At 43.1% G+C, this 18,013-nt stretch overlaps 1 protein-coding gene across 7 annotated transcripts in view; it reads left to right on the top strand.

Moving 5' to 3' along the window:
• The window catches only part of STK32B (serine/threonine kinase 32B), a 291,208-nt gene that overhangs the window by 224,134 nt on the left and 49,061 nt on the right, over positions 1 to 18,013 (top strand). For all 7 annotated transcript variants that reach the window (XM_075930748.2, XM_014576105.4, XM_014576106.4 and 4 more), the window contains 2 exons: positions 3,048 to 3,164; positions 5,460 to 5,585. In XM_075930748.2, the coding sequence (XP_075786863.2) occupies positions 3,048 to 3,164; positions 5,460 to 5,585 (243 nt within the window). The remainder of the gene's footprint in view (positions 1 to 3,047; positions 3,165 to 5,459; positions 5,586 to 18,013) is intronic.

The following is an 18,013-nucleotide window of genomic DNA, read 5'->3' as shown; positions in this document are numbered from 1 at the left end:
CAGCCTTTTGGAATGCTGCAATTCTAGATACAGCTAATCAGGAATTGAAGCAGCTAGCTTTTGGTGTTTTGTCCAAAATGAGAGATTAACTCATTATTGACATTGTATATGCCAAAAGCCTTGTTAGGTTGCAGTTGTGTGTATCCATGTTCAGTTCTTGAGCAGAGAAAGGTGACATCAGGTTTGCATCTGACTAGGCACCTGCCATCTCTTATTAATTACAATTTTAACTGTGTGGCTGAAAACTTCGTCTTATTTAGGTGGTCTGCCACTGGCCACAACTGGGATTCAATGGAGTTTTCTGTAACTGGGCATTGTTTCTTGCTAAGACTGGAGTCTCTTGCTTTTAATAATTCATCAGGCTTTGTGATTGAATTGAGTGCTATTCAGTTTGGAAATAGTTTCTTTCCATTGCTCTTGCCTGGTTTGGTCTAAAAAGTGAAACAAGGTCTCTACATCTATCAACAAATTCCTATCCATTCTTGGCAGAGTTAATGTAATCTGATTATGCTGCTCCTGTAAACCCCAGGAATGCTCAAGTTAAAATATTATACCATGCTATGATAGGGTGGACTAGGCCCCAAAGCCCCTGCTGGAGGCTTGTGGCTTTGCTACACTGCACCCTAGGGGAAAAACAGTAGAGAAGTCTTCCTGGAGTGGTGGTGTCAGAGGCAGCCAATGAGATCCCAACAAGCCATTATAGAGAAAGCTGCTGGGCCAAAGCCAGCCAGTTCCTCTTTGGAGCACAAGGACTGCAGACTAGGTGACTGGCTGGCTGTTAGAGCAGCAGTACCATGGACAGCTCACTGTGGAGAATTTACTGCACACTGAACAGATGCCCAGGGTTGGCTATTGAAGACCAGGTATGCTGGTAGGAAGAGCTGTAGAACCCTGGATAAGGTGCTGCTGGGACTTTTGAGACAAATCACTGAGGTAAGGGCAAGAATGGTGCAGTGACATAGGGAAATGGCCCAGGGAATGAAAATAGCAATACAGCTGTAATGATTGGGACATATCACACAACTGCTATTTAGAGGATCCCTGGGCTGTGATCCAGAGTAGTGTGTGGGCTTGGGTCCCCCCAGCCGTCCAGTAGATATTAGGGATGTTAAAAAGCATGTTATTTAGTAATCGTGTAATCAACACAAAAATTGTCAACTAGACAATTAATCAATAAGGGATAGCATGCAATCCTGACTCGCACCAGGTCCTGGGAACTACCCGCACTGCAGCTCTGCAGAAAAAGTAATTTAGGAGCTGGGCAGGTAGGCAGCCCAGCTCAGTCCTGAATCGTACTTCATTTGGGACCTATCCCCACTCTCTGTACACCTAGCTCCCAGAATATTTTGAATGCAGAACAGTGGGGGGAGCTCCAAGGACCTGGTATGAGCCAGGACTGAGCTGTGCTGCCTCCCCGCCTGGCTCCTAAATTACTTTCCCTGCAGAGCCACAGTTAGGGTAGCTCTGGGGACCCAGCACCAGCTGGGACTGAGCCACGTTGATGGCCAGCCCTCTAAAAATTTACTGGCAGGGGAGGGGAAGATACATGTTGTCGATAGCATTAACCGATAAGATTTTGCTTTTCAGTTAATTGTTTAATCGTCTATGCTATTACATCCCTTGTAGCTACTGTGGAGGAAAAAGAAGCCTGGTCCTAAGACAATCCAGAGGAGGGAGTTCTGGAACTCCACTCTGTCCTGGAGCAGAAGTAACAAAAGCATACAGGCACATAACCTCAGCTAAATGGAGGCATTCATGAGAAGAGGGTGAACAAGTTACACATCCTTACAACTCATAGAGTGTGATGACAATTAATAATAAGACTGGGTGGAGTGATAGTTTATGAAAAAACTAATACACTTAAAGAAAATGGTAAAAAGCTGTTTTTATAGTCTTATAAAGTTGTGTTCTCAACAGAGGTAGTGTGCTCTAGTGAGCAGAACAGGAACTAGAGTCAACGTTTTTGGGCTATCCTTGACTTTGCCATTGACTTTAAGTGTCCACTGTGAGAATTAAATAATTGTGTGTGAAACCAGATTGTTGAGGGGAAATACTTATAAAATGCAAAACCATAATTCTCCCATTTTCCCTTCCCGGTGTTCTGCATAGAACAAATCACTAGTAACATGATTCTCAGAGGGACGAAGCAGCCCACTTCCCATTGAAAAACATGGGAGCTGCAAGTGCCTAGAATATCAAAAGAGACAGCCAAAAATACCATGAAGCTTGGATAGTTCAAATTAACCAAAAAACATCCATGGCAAATTTTTTGACAGTACTCTAAAATATGATTGAGGTTGAAGCAGTATAATAAGCTTAAAAAACAAATTGTTTTGTAAGATCAGCAGATGCAAGCGGAAGCATGACTGCAAACATGTCCAGTTACTGACCAAGCAAACAAACTTAATTTCATCATGTAACCATAAGAGGATGGGGAATATGGATGGTTTGAGATATATAAGATCTGGTTTTATATTTTGGCTCTGACACAGATTTGTCATATTATCTTTGTCAAGTCATTTAATATCTCTGTGCTTCTATTACTCATCAGCAAAATGAAGATATTGATTCTTCCTGTCTTTGTCTTGTCTATTTAGATTATCTATTACTAAGTGTAAGTACAGCACCGAGGCTAACGGTACCCTGATCTCTACTGTGGCCTCCAAGCTCATCTTCTGTTATTACTACTAAATAAATAAATAACCTACACATCACACAGACGTCTCCCAGGGACAAAAATATTCATAAATCTAGTTTTAACTGACCTTGAAAGACTTCCCACTGCTATAAATAATACAAAAGTTTCTTACAAAGGAAAAAAAACTAAAAAGATATAAACCACCATGTATAGTGTTTACATTCTTTATTACTAAAGAAATGAATACACAATCCACACGAGAAGTGTTAGTCTTGTCTTCTATGTTTAGAGAAATGTTGTTTTTCAGTGTAAACAATAGTGAGTAGGGAAAACAAGGATTTTGTTTGTTTGCTGTGTTTATAACCTTTGTTATTGATTTTACATTGATATTATTTTAACTTTACCATAGAGGCCCTATGAAATTCATTCAGCCACTCCAATTGATGAGATCCTTAACATGTTCAAGATAGAAAGAGTTCATTACTCATCCACATGGTGCAAGGGCATGATAGCATTGCTGAAAAAGGTAAGACAGTACAAGTGCTGTTTTCAGTCACCTCCTCCCCCAAGTCACCTCCAGGGTCTATCATACAAGCAAGATACAGCTCCTACAAGTGTCAGGTTGTTTAAATCTCATGGCTAGAGGGAAAGGTGCCTTTCCTTGGGCTTTTCTGAACAACAGAGATATGGCATTCTCTCTTCTGAAGTTGGCTTATTGTTCTCCTAGCAGTCTGAAAGAACAGTTAAATTTATCTTTTTAAATGACATTGCTATAAGGAATTTGAATGTTTCTGAAACAGCTCTAGAGGTGAAGGACATCTGCAGTTCCACAGATCAAGGAGTGACACCTCCTATGTTGCTGGATTCTTGCCTCCATCCTAGTTGGGGGCCTTACATTTTCCATTTACTTGCAGTCCTTAGCATCTCTGCTAAGATTGCCAGAAAAGTTACCTAGAAATTGAAGAACTGCCTCTCTGCTAGTGCCAAGCTCCCAGAATTGCACAGCAAAAGTTATCTGAAGCCTCCTTGCTAGAAGTGGCTGGAAATCACAGGCTGGATGCCACAGGCTGGACATTCTCCATGAAATCCCATGACACTGGAACTAGCTTTCCTGTATCAGTCCACCTGAGCACAGATTCCTCCATCTCTCAGTTACATTGCAAGCTATGTCTTTGAGCAAGACTAGGGTTGCCAACTTTGTAGTCACAGAAAACTGAACACCCTGGCCCCACCCCGCCTCCTTGCCCCATCCTTCTCCAAGGCCCTGTCCCTGCTCACTCCATCCCCACTCTGTCACTTGCTCATTTTCACTGAGCTGACTCAGGGAGCTGGGCTATGGGAGGGGGTGAGGTCTCTGGCTGGGGGTACACGCTCTGAGGTTGGGGGGATTAGAGGATTGGGGTGCAGGAGAGATCTTAGGGCTGGATGGCCTAAGGGATTTGGAGTATGGGAGGAGGCTGCAGGCTGAGGCAGGGTGCATTGGAGTGTACCCTGAATGGGTTGTGGAGCCAGAGCTGTGGAGACTGGAGTGCAGGAGATAGCTGGGACTGAGGGATTTGGAGTGTGGGAGAAGGCTCTAGGCTGCAGCAAGGAACTTGGCAGTGGGAGGGGGTTCCCACTGGGGGTGCAGGCTCTGGGGTGAAGGATCTGGTATGCAGGAGTGGGATTTGACCTAAAAACAAGGGGACCAAGAGGGATCAGCGTGTGGGAGCAGGTTCCAAGCTGGGGAAGAGGGTTGAGACATGGGAGTGGTGCAGGGTGTGTGCTTCAGGAAGGAATTTGGGTGAGGGAAGGCACTCAGGGCTTGGGCAGGGAGTTGGGTTCAGGGGTGTGGGCTCTGGGCAGCGTTTACCTTGAGTGGCTCCCTGAAAATGGTGATATGCCCCATAGCTCCTAGGAGTAGGCACAGTCAAACAGCTCTGTGCACTGCCTCCACAGCTCCTATTGCCCATGGTTCCTGTCCAATGGGAGCTGCAGAGCTGGCACTCAGGGCAGGGGCACTGATCAGAATCTCCCTAGCCATCCCTTCTCCAAGGAGACCAGAGACATGTCGCTGCTTCTGGAGAGCCAGGGAAGTCCATTCAGGACCCTGCCAGCCCTACCAACTGGACTTTTAACATCCTGGTCAGCACCAGAGTCCTTTTTTAACCAAGTGTTCTGGTCAGAAACCCTAAGCAAGAAGTGTTTTTAGATGTACCACTGGAATACGGATGGATAAACTACAGATTTCCATTTGACAGAATGAGCAGTCTGGCTTTTGTTATACGGAGCAATGAGATGGCGAATTTTCATGGACATCCGGGAACTCGCTGCAAAGATATGTTGTAATGAACTGAAAGTGTACACGGCTGATGGCAAGTAGTGCCAAATTATGATAGGAAGTTTCTTTTATCATCACTTGGATTCTTGTCCACTAGTAAATGGACTAGTGCTGCTAGCTCTTTTCATATTCTATACTCCACTGAAAGGCTCACTGCCGGTAATTAGTTTACCTTAATGTTATCTGCAGTGTTGTTGTAGCCATGTTGGCCTGAGGATTTTAAGAAAAACAAGCTGTGTGAGGCAATATCTTATAACGGACCAGTTTCTATTGGTGAGAGAGATGAACTTTCAAACTATACAGAGCTCTTCTGCCAGTCTGGGAAATGTATTCAGATGATCATGTAGTAATTTTTTTAAAAAATACGGGGGCTGAAGTATGAGATGGTTCTCCAAGCTCTTGATGATTAAAAATACTATTGTCTACATTAGTAAGATGCATTTGCTCTTCTTGAAATCCTTATGGCTTAGTGTCTTAGAACATGTATTATTTTGATCACAGCTCCTCACTAAGGACCCTGAGTGCCGCCTTTCAAGTCTTGCAGACATTCAAAGCTCTCCATACTTAGCTGATATCAACTGGGATGCGGTCCTGGAGAAAGCTGAGACACCAGGCTTTGTTCCTAATGTGAGTCGATATTCAAGTTGAACTAAATTTGCAAATCCCTTATCTTGTCATCACAGTCATGTTAACCGTTCACTAATAGACAATTGCATTTCTTTCTCTAAGGGTGTTTCAGTGTTTTCCTTCAATGCACATGCCGAATTAAATTCTGCTCTCATGCACCCTGCTGTATAAGAGAATAAACTTTGCATTAGGTAATTAGGTAATTGATCAGTGGTTGGGGTGGACCTGTGCTCTGAGGTGGTACTGAGCACTCTGTCTCATGCACTCAGCTGGCTGGTTCTTGGTCACACACTCTAAAGCTAAGTCAGACTGATGACCATGTGTAGATTCAGGGAGGAATTTCCCCTCAGGTCAGATGAATAGTGACTTCAGGCATTTCTGCCTTCCTGTGCAGTGTGTGGATGTAGTTCACTTGCCAAGATTTTCTGGATATCTCTTATTTAATCATTCTCTGCCTGCCATTGCAGGCACCTCAGGGCGTAGTGCATGTTGGTCCCTCCTGTTCACTCTCCATGGCACACAATATTTTAGTCTCCTGTGGGTCCAAATGCAGTGGTTGGATTTAGTGTGTGAGCGCTGGGTAGTGTCAGTGTCCTGTGATATACCGGAGGTCTGGGGTCTCTTCTGTGACAAAAAAATAATCATTAAACTTGGTTCACTTTATTTTCTTTCATACAAAAATGGTTCTAGGTCAGACTAAAGGGTAGCCAATTTTAGGTCTGATCCCACAAACACACATGCACTTAACTTCAAACACAGGAGCAGTTTAATGGAATTAGTGGACTGCTCACATGCTGAATGCTACACAAGTGCATAAGTTCTTGCAAGTCAGGACTTTTGCTTCTTATAACATCCTCATATTCTAATCCATTTTGGTATGAAAATATTCTATTCCAGATTCCTGAAGAACAGGGGACTGGACTGGATGACCTCTCGAGGTCCTACTTTTCTCAGTTTGATTTATTTTCTAAAAGACAGTTTTCCACTTTTGAAGAATTGAATTCTATTTCTACAAATGATTCAGTGAATGAAGTCATTTGAGAAAATGAATAAAAAGCAGTGAATGATTTGCTAAAATGCTACTTGGACTTTATTCTGTCATAAAAAGCTCGATTAAAAGTTCTTGTGGAAAGCTCCCCAAAATGATATGTTTGTCGCAGATTTTTGGTTTGGTTCTGGGGTTTTTTCAAACCTAAAAAATATGGGCTAGTATCCAGTAACATAAAAACTCCCACTAACATCAAAGGGAGCATGATCAAACCCTAGAATACTTCAGGTCGATATCACATTGTATTGGTTAATCAGGCAAATGAGGCTAGGTGAATTACAGAGATAATGTTCTTGGCCTCTTTATGGAGAGGAGCTAGCTGTACTTCCTGGCATCTGATCCAGAGTGATTACTGGAAGCCACATACCTCATCCTTTCAGCAAAAGCTTACGGTGCATAGGCATTGCACAGCTTCTAGCAACAAGCTTAAAAGAGCAATAACAGTTGCAGCTGAAATAACACTGTCAAGCAAATTGCAAAGGGGGTGGGAGAAAAATAGCCCATCTAGCTGGTTTTAGGAAATGATGGATGAAATTTATTCTAAGAACACACTCGCAGAACCAAACCATTTTAACATTTAAGAGAGGTTAAAGTGACTGGGACTTTTCAGTTTAGAAAAGAGGAGACTGAGGGGGGATATGATAGAGGTATATAAAATCATGAGTGGTGTGGAGAGGGCGGATAAAGAGAAGTTATTTATTAGTTCCTATAATAGAAGAACTAGAGGACAACAAATGAAATTAATGGGTAGCAGGTTTAAAACTAGTAAATTAAAGTTCTTCTTCACACAGCGTGTAGTCAACCTGTGGAACTCCTTGCCAGAGGAGGCTGTGAAGGCTAGGACTATAACAGAATTTAAAGAGAAGCTAGATAATTTCATGGAGGTTAGGTCCATAAAAGGCTATTAGCCAGGGGATAGAAATGGCCTCTGTTTGTCAGAGGCTGGAGAAGGATGGCAGGAGACAAATCGCTTGATCATTGTCTTCGGTCCACCCTCTCTGGGGCACCTGGTGCTGGCCACTGTCGGCAGACAGGCTACTGGGCTAGATGGACCTTTGGTCTGACCCAGTACAGCCGTTCTTATGTTCTTATGTAACTCCATGTGGATAAAGCAGAAGAGAGCTGGGAGGTGAACTCTATCTTCACTGAACCAGGGCCAGGGTGCAGGATACCTTGGCCATTCTATCCGTAGCTTCTACTTCAGCCTAGGAGCAGAGGTAATGGCCACACCACTCCACACCAGTTGTGCAGGGTACTGGATACATGGACCCTCCACTGACCAACACCTGGCTCCTCCCTGGCTCGGTCCCAAAGGCAGGGCAGGCGCATTGCCTCATTCAGGGCAATCACAGAAGCCATGTGTGTGGTACACAAGGAGAATACAGGCACCCCTCGCAGCCATACAGCTAGTGCCCTCAACTCTAGACACTGCTTGTGCAGGGCCAATTCCTCATACCAAGAGTGAATTCTTTTAACAAAAAGTTCATCTCAACTACTGAAAACCTAAAGGTTACCTCCATTTCTTATATACTATATTTCAATGCTGGAAAATACTTGTTCTCATAAACCAGTGTTACTTTTAAGTTACTGAGCCAAATTCAGCCCTAGTGTGAGCAGCACAACTCCATTGGCTTATATAAGGATGGAATTTGTACCGAGAAAGCAAGCTTATAGTAAATTTTGAGGAGGGTCAGATGAGTGCTACGTCACCTTGAGAACATGCACTACCAGCTACCATCGATGTGATTACCTTCACAGGTACAAGCTAATAGAAAAGGAAAGCAAAAGGAAATATTTAGATTTTTTACCTTGTATTTATTAATGCAAAACACATAATTCTATTTAATCACAATTGCTAAAACAATACACGTAATCAGAGATTTCTTATTAGGGATTTGAAATCATCTGGGAATATAACACGAAGACCTGAAATCACCAATTGAGTTTATAATTATGGATAGTGTTGTGCTATTCCTCTCCCAAGCAAGTTACAGATCCTGAGTTTGTGGAAAATGTCATAGGTCTGTTGAGGTCAGCTTATGACTTTGGTGGAACCAGCATTGTCCTTTATGTAGAATACGAGGCTGTATAGGGCACCCAAAAATTTGAGCCACTAATGTGTCTTAATGTCCACTAAGGATGTTAAGTAACAGTTAATTGACTAGTCATAATCAATGGAATTTCCATCGACTATTCAACTGGTCAATAGGCACTTCTGCATTCCTCCTATGAAATGAGTGGGGGCTCTTGTACATATCAAAGGAGGAATGCGGAACTCCGCATGCAGCCCAGGGCCAGCGGGAAATGTCCCCACTGGGGACTCTTGTGCATTTCAAAGCGGCAGTGCAGCATTGAGCCTGGGATCAGCAGGAGACTCAGAGTCCCCTGCTGATGCTGGGCTCCCCTGCTGATCCTGGGCTCCACGCTGCACTGCTGATTTGAAATGCCACATGGAACCGGGGTCACCAGGGTCATCTGGAGACTCCCCAGGTGGTCCCAGGCTCTGCGCGGCATTTCAGCAGAACCCGGGATCAGCTGGGGACTCCTCAGCTGATCCTGGGTTCTACGGAAATGCTGTACTGGGCTCAGCTGTGTGGCGCTGCCACTTTGAAGCAACCTCCTTTCCCCTCTTTGCTGCCTCTATCTGACAGAGGCAGCAAGCGGGGGAACTGACTAGTTGACGGATTATCGCTAAACATTTGCTTATCGGATAGTCGACTAGTCCTTAACATTTCTAATGTCCATCCATCCAGCTCTTCCTAACCCTGTTTTGTACCTCTGCTTCCTTTGGAGAGAATGTAGTTAACTTAAAAGTAAAAAAAGGCTGCCAGACCTATTAGCAGACACTGAACGTGTGAAAGCCATTCAAGTGGTAATGAAGCCATTTAACATGCATTTGCTGTTTAAAATTTGCTTTAAAATAATTCATTAGTGTGTTGTTGAAGATTATAAAATTATATCTCTACAAAATTGTCATCCCCCCAGGCTGACATTGGGCATAGGGACACCAGTTTAATAGTACTTTGTAGGACTCCATGAATCCTAAGGACGTCTCTCGGTGGAACAGTGACAAATGACATCAGCTGCATATGTGCCCTGATGTCTCTAATAAAACTCTAAGGCTCCAGTCCCAAATACTTATGCATATGATTGTCCGCAGATGTATGTATTCCCATGGAACTCAAAGTTACTGCTGAACATATTACAAGTTGGATCTTCCTGGTCCAGCACCCTCAGGATCTGACCAGTCCAGAACAAGGGAATTTACCAGACCAGGGGAAGTCCCCTGCCACTGGAACCTGAGCCCTCCACTCCTTCCCACTTCCGGCTCCACTTTGGCTCTGGCTGGCCCCCTACTGCCAGCTCCCCTACCACCAGCCCCACCACTACCAGCCAGACTGCCAGCCACGACCTCAGCCCTGTTGCTTCCAGCTGCTGGTCTTGGTTCTGCTGCTGCCGCCAGACAGGCTGCTGGCTCCAGCCCTGGTGCTGCTGGCTGGGCTACCAGCTCTGGCCTCATCCCTGGTCCCTCTGCGAAATGGCTCTGGTCCTAGGCAGTCTGTTGAGTGACATCCTAGCTCCTGCTGCGGCTATCTCTCCTGTGACTAGGCTCTTGGTCCAGGGCTCTCTGATCTAGGAACATCCATGGTCCTGCCAGACCACAGATGTTGCTGGAACAGAGAGTCCTAGTTTTGGGAAGTTCAGCCTGTAGAATCAAGGCCAACATTTTGTACCAAAACACTTTCGGTGCCTAAAAATTTCTTGCACCTAGGTTTGAAAATTTTATCCCTACTACTTTTTTTATTGCACACAGTTCTTCGCTTCTTTTTAACTTGTTTAGTGTATTTTGACAAATTTTAGGTTTGGAGGTTGGGGGAGGGTTTCCTCCTAAGTTCAAATCTTTTTAGAGAACCTTATCCATATTATTTTCAGGAGAGTCAAGACATGTTTGCAAACCTTATGTTGCAGAAAAAATGGTATTTAAAAGTAATTTGCAAGGCAGATGTAGAAGCTAATTGTTTGGTACTGTTTCTCAGACAACTGAACCACCTCCATAATTATAGTTGATAGAGAAAATGATAGTGACTATGAAAGAAGAGGGACTCCTGTTCCCAGTTTCGGTCCTATTTGGAAATAATAATATATCTGTCATTAAAATGTATCTAAAGATGCATTACCCCATTATATTTTGGTTTGGTCTGTTTGGCTTGTCTGTGTCTAGCAGGCATGGCATACATAAAATGGGCATGTTTTCTCTGATCAGATCCAAAAAAGAAAACAATATCAGAGACATCTAGATCAGCTGCTGTCGGTCTGCTCTGGTTTGTTTACTTAAGAGCTGTGCAGCCACAAAGCTTTGTGACTTCCATTGGCTGTGATTCACCATTTGCAGCCAATAGGAGCTGTGAGGCTCTGTGGCTGCAGAGCCGGTTAAGTAAACAAACTGGAGTGGCCTGGTAGCAGCTTTCTCAGTGTGTGTCCGCAGACTATGTTGAGAAACACTGATCTAGATGCAAAATTATTCCAGTGTTGATATTGTCTGAATATCGTCTTTCTGTAAAGGATAAAAAAAATTCCTGTCCATCAAAGGTAAAAACATTTTTAAACTGGGGGGAAAACAGAGATCCTTCCCACAGCTCGCCAGCCCACGGGTTTCAGCAAAGCCCTGCCCTGGGCCACTTCCTACCCCTCCTGCTACCTCCTTCTGTCCGCACTGGGGCTATGGGCAGGTTCTTGGTGCTCCCTGAACCTTCCCCAGTCACCTGCCCCCCCCTTTTCCTATGTTCCGGGGCAGCTTTTCATCCTCCCGACATCTCCGGCCCCACCCATTATGTAGTGCGGGGTGCCATCAGCATGGGCAGCCCACATTGTACATTGGGCGGGATGCCATGCCCTTGCTTAGCCCTGCCTCTTCCCAGATGCGCCACTACCGCTGAGCAGGCAACACAATGGGTTGGACCAGGTTGCAGAGGGCTCCGAGGGCCCCAGAACACCGGTGCCCCATCACATATGTTCACACCAGAATACAATAATATCACAACTCCATACCTTCTCCAATTTGTCCGCCTCTTTCTGAAAGTCTGGTGCCCAAAACAGGACACAGTTTTCCAGCTAAGATTTTACCAGAATGGAGTGGTGTGTAAAAATCATATTTACAACACTCCTGCTAACATTATCCTCCCAGGATAATGTTTGTTTACTTTTGAATAGTATTACATTGCTGACTCATATTTATTTTGTGATCTATTATAACCCCAAGATTGTTTTCTGCAGTACTTCTTGCCAGACAGTCATTTTGTATTTGTACAACTGATTGTTCCTTCCTAAGTATAGTGCTTTCCATTTGTCATTGAACATCATCCTATGTATTTTAGATCATTTCTTCAGTTTGTCAAGATAATTTTGAATTCAAATCCTGTCCTCCAAAATGTTTGCAGCCCCTCCTGGATTGGTATGGGCTGCAGATTTTATAACTGTGCTTTCTATGCCATTATCCAGATCATTTTTGAAGATATTAAACAGAATTGTACTCAGAATCAGTCCTTCTGGGAAATATTGACTTCCAACTTGACTGTTAACCATTGATAACTGCCCTCTGGATACACACCTTATGGTGGGTTCATTTAGGCTGTATTTCCCTAGTTTGCTTATGAGACGATTATATCAGATGTAGGGATGTTGAGGACTAGTCGACTATCCAATAAGCAAATGGTTACACTGCTCTACAGCCAAAATGCTTCTGAAATAAATGTAGTCAAACTTTACTAATTCTGGGTCAGTGAGAACGAAAATGATGCTTACAATTGTTGATTGGCTCTAGTTTTCAAGATATGCTATTTGGTCAGTATATATGATCCTTGACTTGTGAATGGCGGAGGATAAGTGAGTTATAAAGGGAAGGGATCTCAATTTAAACCAGAAATGACTAAAATACATCTTTGACTGGATCTATGAATAAATCTATGACTGGGTTTGGACAGTACTTGCTTTTTAGGCAAAACAATTAATCTGAAGCTGGTATTGCATCATACATGATATGAATTGCATCATATTATTCCTAGAAGTCATGGATGATGCAATCATAATGAAGCTTACATCACTCTGCTGAACAAATTGCCCTATATCAGCTCTAGATATCATACAGTGTCGTGCTCTCTTCTTTGTCAGTGTTTGATTTTGCAAAGGGACACATTTCTGTTTAGCAAAAGTGAGCAGAGATGCCACGTACTTGTGTGAACAGTACGAGGCTATGTTTGTGGTGAAGTGACTTTTGCATCACAAAAGCTCAGTATAACCACGATGGCTAAGAAAGCCTAACACCTTTATTTTGGCTGCAAAATTGGAGATCAGGACAAGAGGTGGGCCCCACACATATGCTGCAACACTTGTGCAACAAATCTTCGCCAGTGGTTGAACAGGAAAAGGAAATCTATGCCTTTTGCAGTGCCAATGATTTGGAGAGAGCCAACAGATCATACCAGCAATTGTTACTTCTGCATGGTGCCTCCAATTGGGAAAGGTGTGTCAAAGAAGAAAAAGTGGACTGTACATTATCCAAACATTTCATCAGCTATACGCCCAGTACCCCACGGAGAAGGACTGCCGGTTCCTGATGCACCAGAATCATTCTCACTTGAGTCAGACGAGGAGGAGGATGAAACTTCTGGTCCTGAACCATCGATGTCACAGGACCCACATTTTCTCCCATCCTCCTCCTCTGAACCACACCTCATAACACAAGGTGAACTGAATGACCTTGTCAGGGATTTGGAACTACCCAAGAGTAAGGCAGAGCTGTTGGGCTCCAGACTACAGCAGTGGAATCTCCTGGCAGGTGATGTTAGGGTTTCCATGTTCCGTGACCGTCAAAAGGATCTTGTCCCATTCTTCTTCATGGAAGGTGATCTTGTAGCCTGCAACAACATCGATGGTGTGATGGCAGTCCACAACATCGTTCACGATCCAGATGAATGGAGACTGTTCATTGATTCATCGAAGACGAGTCTTAAAGCTGTTTTGCTGCATAATGGCAATGTTTTGCCATCAATTCCAGTTGGTCATGCTGTCCATATGAAGGAAACCTATGACAACATGAAACAATTTTTGAGGTGCATAAACTATGACCAACATCAGTGGCAGCTTTGTGGCAATTTGAAGGTTGTTGCTCTCTTGCTTGGTCTGCAGACTGGATACACAAAGGACTGCTGTTTTCTCTGCAAATGGGATAGTCGTGCAAGATATTCCCACTACATCAAGATAGATTGGCCACTCTGACAGTCATTGGAGCCTGGGAGGAAAAGTGTTCAGCATCCACCACTTGTTGAATCAAGGAAGATTTTGTTACCACCCTTACACATCAAGCTGGGTCTGATGAACTTTGTCAAGGCCATGGACAAAACACAAGCAGCTTTCAAGTACCTCCATGGAAAATTTCCAAGGTTAAGTGAAGCTAAGATAAAGGAAGGTGTCTTTGTTGGTCCTCAGATTCGTGAACTTCTTCGAGATGACACATTTGACCATGCACTGCGTGGCAAGGAAAAGATGGCATGGAAAGCCTTCCAGTTAGTGGCAATAAATTTTCTCGGAAACAAGGCAGACAACTACAGGTTGTTGGTGGAAAACCTCCTCAAGGCATACAAAAGCCTTGGTTGCAACATGTCACTAAAAATACATTTTTTGCACTCTCATCTAGATTTTTTTCCACTGAACTACAGAGCAGTGAGCGACGAGCACGGCGAGTGATTTCACCAGGACATTGCAACAATGGAGAAACACTATCAGGGCAAATGGAGCCCATCAATGCTTGCAGACTATTGCTGGACAGTGACAAGAGATGCTCCATTTAATGAATACAAGAGATAAGCCAAGAAGCACCAAGTAGACACTGAATAGGACTAAACTATGTACATAATAGTTTTTTGCCTTTTGTTTCATAATCCATTTTATTTATATAACCCTTTTGCTGATTTTTAAAGTGTTACATAAACAGGACAGGTGAAATATTATTATGTAAAGCAACCATAAACACATGAAAGACCTAGGTTTACAATTTATAATTAAAACTCTACTATCTACACAATATACATAGACGTAAAATGTAAAAACTTAAATATCTTGGAAACAGTAGCCAATCAGTTGTTTTAATTGTCATATTTGAATTCAGCACATCAAAATACATAATAAATAGCACATTTTATCTCTGAAGCAGATGACTTCTAAAAAATTGTAGACCAGTGTTATCAGATAGTCGACAGGATAGTCGAGGTACTTCAAAGTAAAAGGGAGGTACTTCAAAGAAGGGCTAAGAAGGGGATACTTCAAAGGAAGGTAAAAGGAGAGGTAAGAGAGGGGTACTTCAAAGCAACAGGGGGGGCCGGGCACTATGTGGCGCTAACATTTTGAAATGCCACCGCAGCATTTCAAAGAGGCAGCGCTGCACAGCTGCAGCGCCAAGTGGAGCCTGGGTTCAGCTACCTAGAGCCTGGGATCAGCTGTGTGGTGCTGCCCTGTCAACTAGTCGATTCAAAAATGCATTGACTATTCGATTAGTGAATTACTCAATACTTAACATCCTTAATCAGACAGTATTCCCTCAATTTTTTTACGTGAATGTGCACTAATATGGAGGTGATTTGTCACCAGGCCTGCCATCAGGGAAGCCAAAGAGGGCACTTCCCCAGGACCTGGTGATCAAAGGCCCTGGGCTCCTTGCTGGACCCAAGCCCTTTAATTCACTGCCATTGCTCTGGATGGCACTCTGGATGGCTCTGAAGGCTGGTGGGGGAAGGCTGGTCTTCTGCCTTGCCCCTTCTACTCAAGGCTCCAGCCCTTCCCAGACCACAGAGCCACCCCTCACCTTGCTCAGGGGTCCAGAAATGCTGTTGTGTATCACCTCCATATTGGTGCACATAACAAAAGTTATTCTACACATGGAGGCTACGTCTAGACTGGCCCCTAATTCCGGAAAAGTCATGCAAAGCAGGTAAGTCAGAATAGGGAAATCCGCGGGGGATTTAAATATCCCCCGCGGGATTTAAATAAACATGTCCGCCGCTTTTTTTCCGGCTTGGGGAAAAGCCGGAAAAAAGTGTCTAGACTGGCGTGATCCTCCGGAATAAAGCCCTTTTCCAGAGGATCTCTTATTCCTACTTTCAAGTTCACTAGTTTCACCCGTGTTTTCAAAATAAATAAAGATTTTGTCATGCCCACAAACTGGAGAAATATCTTAAGAATGGATGTCGTGAGTGTCAAATCCTAGATTAATGGGCTATTGTGCCAGCAAGCTACTAGGGCTGATGAGGGAACTGCTGTTAATATCAAAAGCTACATCTGTTTTCCCAGTGGAGTCAGATGATTAACAACAAATTGCTGACTGGACACCATTTGAGTATAAAGTTTCTTCCTATCTGACCCCTTGTATGAGCACCTACCTGCTAGGTTTGTGGCTACATAAACCTCAGAGCAAGACCTTGCCTCCTTGCTTGGTTCCTGATAGCTTTCCTGTTTCCTCACTCTGCCCCTCATTGCTGATGTTGGCTTTGACCCTTGGCATGGACACAATCCTGAATTTTCTCCTGGTTCTGGCCACTAGGTCATTCAACCCACTTCATGGCCCTGACAGAAAGAGAAAAGGAACCTTATAAATAAAATAGGTTTTCCTTAGCCTCCTGTGAACTTTCTCTGCTGCCATTCAGATCCCAGGAGAGTGTTCGGCAAAGGAAAAGGCATTGTGTGTGAAGGGCTCTAACTGATTCCTTGTTTGTTTATTCTCCCCTTGATGTGATCAAGTGACTTTAGATCTTGCATGTGAACCACAAACTCAAATTAGGGGTGCAGAACTCATTTTAAAATACATAAGTGAAATGTGTAGAAAAGGAGACAGTTCATTCAGTGGTGCTGGAAACAAAACTGGATAAAAAAGGCAAAAAACAAATTTGTTGAAAATTTTTATCATTGTTCATAAGTATAAATAAGCCTGGGAGAAGGAAGAGGAGCACTTCATTGTAACAAGAAGGGGTCAATCAGTTCTTGAGATGCTAGTGGGGACCCGCCCTAAATTAACTAGATCGACATTCACTCTTTGAATTACGTCTATGAATTTTTGCTGAAATCCATAGTAATTATAACAATTTATATCTCTTTTGTTTCTGTGAGTCAAGGCTGCTCTTAAGCAATGTCTGCGCACGCACACACGCGCACACACACACACTTCTCCAAAAGAATCACTGAGTGATTGACTGTTTTACCTTGACCCATAGTACATCAGTACATGAATTGAGGATCTGTTCAGCCAATAGCTGAAACATTTAAAAAATAGCATGGACTCAAAGAGACCGTAGGTACACAATGTGTGGGAACAGGCATTGTTTGTTAGGTCATTTAAAAATATCAGTTTGTATGATAAGGAAGGACTTATCAGATTTGACATGGTTTGCTTATTCCTATGGTACATGTACTCTGCATCCAAGGGCTGCTTCCATTATTTTGAAATATTTTTTTAAATAACAGGCATGCTATTTCACCATCCCTGTAAACCTCGTTGCACAAGGGTAAAGGAATGGCTCGAAATAGTGCTATATTTTGAAATTTGGTGCTGTGTAGAAATAAAATATTCAAATAAGATATGCAATTTGCATTGCGCACATTGCATATCTTATTTCAAGTTTAGGGTGCAGTGTAGACGCACCCCTAGAGTCAATATGATTGTCAACAGAGCTAGCTAAAAAGTCACAGACTGGTATTTTCAAATACTCAGGTATTTTCTACATTCCTATACCTCAGTATACTAAACAATTTAGCACACAGAATATTCTTCTCCCAGAGAAAAAGAGTCAGATTTTTTTAAAAGCAGTGACTATTTTCAGTTACATTTTTAAAAATTATATCTATATCTATATTTATTACTATTGCCCATTGGGATTGTTTATTTTTGCACCTTTCATGTTTGCAGTTGTTTACAAACCTGAAAATGCCCAGGCTCTGGGATTTTTGTGCCCTTTCGTCATCCTTTTCTTCCCACAGCTGTGCAATGGAAGGTTCATGCCTGCAGCTCTCAAGTCCTTATGCCAAAAAGTTTCTTGCAGCAGCAATAGCTGAGTCTCTGGTTGACTGCTACTGAGTATTCACGTAGAACTTTTGTGTTCAAAGATCTGCACAGACATTAATTAATTAATTTTCACACATCTGTGAAGTAGACATGGTCAGGATTATCCCTATTTTATGTGTGAGAGAGCCACAACAGAGATGATGTGACTTTCCCCAGGATAAATAGCTAAGGAGTGGCAGAGCCGGGATTAGAATTGACTAGCTCGTGAATCCAAACACTGTCCACTCCATCAAACTACAAAACTAGAGCTAGTTGAGATTTTTATAACCAACA

The sequence above is a fragment of the Pelodiscus sinensis genome, chromosome 4 (assembly GCF_052426305.1).
Source record: "Pelodiscus sinensis isolate ZL-2025 chromosome 4, ASM5242630v1, whole genome shotgun sequence".
Lineage (NCBI taxonomy): Eukaryota > Metazoa > Chordata > Testudines > Trionychidae > Pelodiscus > Pelodiscus sinensis.
This window is presented reverse-complemented; position numbering and strand designations above follow the sequence as displayed.